The 5,968-nt window shown below is 45.7% G+C and overlaps 1 protein-coding gene across 1 annotated transcript; it reads right to left on the bottom strand.

Moving 5' to 3' along the window:
• Positions 1-3,271: 3,271 nt before the first annotated feature.
• Positions 3,272-4,402, bottom strand: LOC108902337 (E3 ubiquitin-protein ligase znrf1-like; the record flags this gene model as incomplete). Its single annotated transcript, XM_051068511.1, has 1 exon — positions 3,272-4,402. A coding segment is annotated over exon 1 (393 nt), but the record flags the coding sequence as incomplete, so codon positions are not given.
• Between the last annotated feature and the right edge of the window lie 1,566 nt (positions 4,403-5,968).

Below are 5,968 nucleotides of genomic sequence, written 5' to 3'. Positions count from 1 at the left end.
TATCTTTTTCTCAGCCATTGTAGCTATAAAAATGCTAGTGGTTATTCATTATACATCCTAAACTCAAAATGTAGTTGTTTCTGGGGGAGCACAGGTCTCTCTTTGGGGAGCTAAGAACCACACCTCCCTGGCTCTCAATTGGACACACAAACTGAAATGCTTCAGGATTTGAAACAACTACTCTAACACCATCATGCCCTGGGAATAGACCAAACTAGGCTGGAGAGAGCAGCCCACGGCCTTACAGGCACCACCTCGGACTTTTACTTTTACTTCAATCCCCTAACACTACCCCCCCCCCCCCCCCCCCCACCCCCCCCCTTGAATATAGCACATTTAAGGTTTTTCACGTATTCTCTGTTCTCCTGTATCTGAAGTATAGCTACCACATGGTGTTCTCAATAACCAAAGAGACAAGGCTTATCTATCCAGAAATACAATGTGTTTCCCATTCACACTCATGTACCTTGCAATTGTACATGAGTACGATTAAAACTGTAGTCTGTTTAAGTGCTACAGTGAGCTGGACCGCTGCCGTCGTAAAGAATTTCACATTTGATTATTTGAATTTCCAGAGCCTGTTTTGCTGAAACAATGTTGAAACACGGTTTTCATCTGAGCCACCCGTTTGTCCTGCGTTCTAACTGTCAAAAGGAACCATAAAGCTCCAAGAGGTCTAAATAACATCAAGCTTGTCCAGCTCTGGTTTCTTATTTTCATTAACCATGCTGACACCTGCCAAATTAGGCTTTGCAGTGCAAATATTATGGGGAGACACAAACAATATTTTCTCCCCTATTAGCCAGTAGCAGGTATTTTCATGATTGTACATGTTTACAGTCTGCCTGGGATGAGAACATCTGTGGCTGGGACGAACCCAATGTTTAAATCACTATTTCCACAAACTGAACCCAGCTTTTCAGACTGCAAACATGGCCTGTTGTTATCTTCCTTGTTATCTTCTTCACTGTTATGCTCTACAAAGAGGCGTTCTACTTTTTGTCAAAAGACTCAACTTTTAACAAACGCAGGTTGTTGCGCATCCTTCAACCAAAGATGGCAGCGCTGTTTCTGAAGAGCAGATACTGAATTTAAATGTTGGTTTCGCCATTGGCTAAAATACTCTCATCAAAGGCAGATGGTACACACCTGTACGATCACGAAAATACCTTGAAAAAGACACAGGTAGAAAAAAGTTTGTATTAGCCCTGTAAGATTTGTGCTGAGGAGCTTGTGAGACCTAATATCAACTTATTTTAACTTCCTGGATTGGCTGACACACTGCATTCCCATATGACAATGCTCTGTGCTGCAGCCAAAGTTAAACCATGGTGAAGTTTTTTTTCATGGACTACATGCGTTTTCTTGCCGAGGCCCTTTGCACCCCCACTGGGTTAAAGCAGTGGTCTCACTGAAATAAATGACACCAGATTTTTTTGACACTGCACTATTGTCATGCTGAGTACAGCCTAAGGCAGCAAAGTTTCCAGAAAAATCTCATTCACCACCATGCTGAGCGACTAAAGCAGAGGTCTAGATGGATGAAAAGGGTTGAAAATCACTACAATTACAATCAATCTTTTATTACAGCATCAACACATGTTGGTGACAGCAACCTTCATCAGATACTCAAGGCTGTATCTTCTAAATCCATCTGCATCCACCCATGTCTGCACACATATCCCAACACTGAGGGAAAGAATAACTGATTGAAGCTGCATCTGCCCTGCCCTTTCCCTCCACACAGTCCAGGTCTCACCCCTGCTCATGCACCTCATCTTGATGGCTATCAGTCTTTTAATGTGATCTTGCTTGAGCCTGTGTTGTGTAGCATCTAACACCAGCACCTATAAAGCATGGTATTCACTGCTCTGTGTCTTTTATCCTGAGAGTCTCACCTTTGTAGCCACAAGCAGCTAGCTACTGACCACACCCATATGACAGTCAATGGTACATCACCTCAAAATGTCCAGAATTTAATGATACTCTGAATCAAACATGGGAGTTTAGTCTGAACATACTGGTGTTCCTGCATTTTGCCTAAAAATTCTTCTGCCTCTATTTCTGACATGCTCCCCCTCCTTATGTTATCTCCTCCCACTGATATGAAAGCACATCAGAGTCGCTAGGCAATGTAGGCAAGGAAAAACAGCTGAGATGTTGATGTCCAACTTGCTACTCTCCTGCTGTGAGCCGGTCAGGGCTTTGGTAATGAGAGCCTGGGGACCTGGCGGAGCCTGCTGTGTGTGTGTGTGTGTGTGTGTGTGTGTGTGTGTGAGAGAGAGAGAGAGAGAGAGAGAGAGAGAGAGAGACATAGAAGTGTCTAATCTTCCTCTAGGACTTTGTTGCTGAGTGTTTGTGTGTGTTTCTGTATATGCAATTTGAGGGAACCAGCTGTGGCCATGTGGCTAAGGATTTGTTTATGTGCTTGTCTACATATATGTGTGTGTATGCAGATGTAGGTGTGTACATGTACTTGACGGAATGACAAGTCCACAAGTTCCCTATGGGGACAATAAAGTATATCTTATCAGTCACCCACAGAATCATCAAATCATCATCGTCCCACGGACAGCTCTTCTCTCCATCCTGTCCCTCCTTTCCTCTTTTGTTCCCTGCCTCACATTCTATCATCTCTCCTCTTCCTTCCTTCTCCCTCCTCCCTCACTCCTCTCTAATCGCAAGCCTAATTGACTCAGCCAGATTTGGCAACAGGCTTATTACTGTCATTTCACACAACAAGGAATGACCTATGCAGACGGTGCAGCGGGGACAGTCAAGACGAAGCACACCCTGTAACGTTGCATTCACTAACTGATGATGTAGAATAGAGTCAGACATTTTCTTACAGAAAAATGGCAAGTATTAAATGTGGAGAAGCTGACATCTGCCCACGGCCCCTCTTTTTCTGCCGTTACTGTGCATTTTACCCACCTCAGCCAACACAGGGTAAGAACCTGAGGGTAACATATTGTTTTACATACAGGTCAACTGCCTTTTCCTGTTTTCTAGCTGTCTGTTTCTTTCTAAACGTCCCTTCATAGCAGTGAAATTTAATGGCACCGCATTGGTGTCATTCCGACCTACAGGTAAACAAGGTGTGCGTGATTGTAGGTATCTCTTGGTAGGAGCTGACGTCCGTGGGAATACATTTTTATGTGGTTTTCTCTGATGATTAATCCTTCAGCGTCACCCAAATGCGTGTGTGTGTGTGTGTGTGTGTGTGTGTGTGTGTGTGTGTGCGCGCGCGCGCAAAGTAGACCGCCCTTACCGCTGTGCGCGCTGAACCAGCGGGGTGCGATGTGCAAGGGCAAGGCGTCAGCCAGCGACCCCCGGGACCCCAGATAGAGCACCCCGTCCGTGTGATGCCCTCCGCCCCCAGTGTCCTGGTAACCGGTACCGTGGGGGCGGCTGTAGTACCCCCTGACCCCCCTCCAGCTCGATCCGAGTCCGTCCCTCTAGGGGTGTAGAAGCCGAAGGGCACGGCGGGACTGTGATCGATGCCCATCCCGGCAACAGAGCTCACTGAACGGCTTCGCAGGCCCATGGTGCCGCTCGGCCGGTAGTGGCCGAAGTGGGCCGAGGGTGGCACAGCGCTGTCATCCGTAGAGACACCGGGAAAAGCACCCCGGGGCCGCCCCGCCGTGCTCTGCTTTCCCCCCATCCAAAGCGGGAGACAAATGGGTGGGGGTTCTGGGTGGAAACAGGAGGGGGCTCGGCTCGATCCGCAAAGGGTCGAGAGAGCCGAAACAGGCTGTCGCCCCCTCCCCTCGCTCCTGTCTGTCTCTCGGCCTTCCTGTCTGTCTGCCCGTGTGTCTCAGCAGGCTCGTCAGCTCTGACTCTCTGCAGACGCAACAGCCCGTTTCCCTGCTGAGCCGAACATGAGCCACCCCTGACGTCTGGATTCACCTCACCAGCAGACAAAATCTCGACACAACCGGGGATGGCTGACGAGCAGACCGACGGCGAAAGCCCAGAATGACAAACAGATGTACACAACACTCCCTTCGCCGTCCGAGGTGATTAAGACGGCTGTATCATTGCAGGCGGGACGCGGCAGCAAAGCGTTTAACCCACCCGGCCCGAATCACAACAGCGCCACTATGTACTCTCCGCCGCTCTGGCCTCATCTGATCTCAGACATCGTGACAACTGTTGCTACCTGTCTGACCGCCAAACACTGACGGTCTGTCGATGGAAAAAAATATATATATATGACGTCGCCGTCCGCTCTGTCTGTTGGGTCCGGTGGTCTACGATCAGCGGTCCCTTTTACCCAGAGATTGGGGTCACGGTGATGCAGCTCCCCTGCGCTCACAACGGCGCTGCGCTCCGCTCCCCTCCGCTCCGCCGTCGCCGCTGCTGGTGCTGCTGCTACTGGCCAGACAATGGAGACGCTCAGTGCGCAAGCTCGGATTGTAAATACAGACAGGACAGGAAACAGTGCTGAGGGGAACACAGTATACAGTAAAACAGTGCAATAGCATTATTTATAACAATATAATAATAATAATAATAATAATATAATCGTATACAACAACAGCAACAACAACAATAATAATAATATTGTATTATTTTTAGTTGTAGTGTAGAGTCGATTTAATTTATCCTAATTAAAAACAAGTAATACTGTACATTGAAACATTGAGACTACATTGAAAATAAAGGCCTGAAGCACAACCTCAATGCAACAAAAGTTCAAAGGCCAAATAAACAAAGTTATGACATCATTGTTTTGGTCTGAGTAACATGGCTCTACATGGTAAGGAATTGCCCATACAAGAAAGAAACCAGATTGCAAGACGTCAGAAAGATCGTTGAAGGTACAAGAGCAGACTGTTGAACATAAACCAGTCACCTGCAGTAGGGCCTCCTGGTTAGGAGGTAAATGAAGAGCCTTACCACCAATCACAGAAGGCGCAGTGACGTCCTAAAAAATGATGCCAGGTACAATTCACCAATTACACAGCCTTGCATTCAAAAACAAACAGTGACTAATCAGATATTGCATGGTGTCAGCCTCTATTGATGGAGGAAAACCTTTGCTCACAAAATGGCACAAAACTACAAGATTTGCCACAGAACACGAAAATCTTACAAATATTGGCAGCACATTCTTTTACAATTCCATCAAAATGGACAGGATTTGTAATTACATGTAAGTAACATTGACCAGGGGTGTATTCAGTTTTGTTATATACAGCACACTTTGTTTTATTGTATTTTATTGTAGGTTTGTTTCGTTGAAAGGTTTTTAAATGGTCTGTAGTGTTACCTTGAAGCCTGTGGCAGTCAGGTTGCCTAAGGTAGCCTTATAGCCCAAACTGATCCATAATCAGCTTTTTTAGTTTTTACCACCATTTGCACTAAGGAGCAGATGGAAGACATCTTAATATATGAGCAGCATTATGAGCAAACATGACTTTCTTTTCATTAAACCATATTTCCAATGCAGCTATTCAAATTTAGACCAGATATTGGTATTAACTCAATAAAACTACCCAGTTAAAGAAATGATAACATTCCAATCAATAAAAGTTATGTGCAATAAAGTGAAAAGACAAAGGACACTAACTGAAAATTATTTTAATACTTGATGGAGAAGCCTTTGTTTGCAATGACAGCTTCAAGACACGTACGAAGAAACAATCTCTCACAGTGTTCAGGTGGGATTTTAGCCCATTCCTCTGCACAGACGAAGATTTCTAGTGAATCCTGCTCTTCAGTTTCTTCCACAAATGTTCTGTTGGGTTTGAGTCTGATGATTAGCTGGGCCATTCCAAATGCCTGTATTTTCTTCCTCTGGAACCAGCTGACAGTCTCCTTTGCAGTATGTTTTGAATCTTTTTCCTACTGGAAGATCAACCCGCATCTGAGTCTCATTGTCCTGGTGGAGGGCAACAAATTCTTCTCAAGGATTTCCCTCTACATGGTTCCATTCATCTTCCACTCAATACTTTGGATATTG

This window comes from Lates calcarifer, unplaced genomic scaffold, assembly GCF_001640805.2.
Source record: "Lates calcarifer isolate ASB-BC8 unplaced genomic scaffold, TLL_Latcal_v3 _unitig_4802_quiver_2326, whole genome shotgun sequence".
NCBI lineage: Eukaryota > Metazoa > Chordata > Actinopteri > Centropomidae > Lates > Lates calcarifer.
Note: the sequence above shows the minus strand (reverse complement) of the source record. Positions and strands in the feature narration are given on the sequence as shown.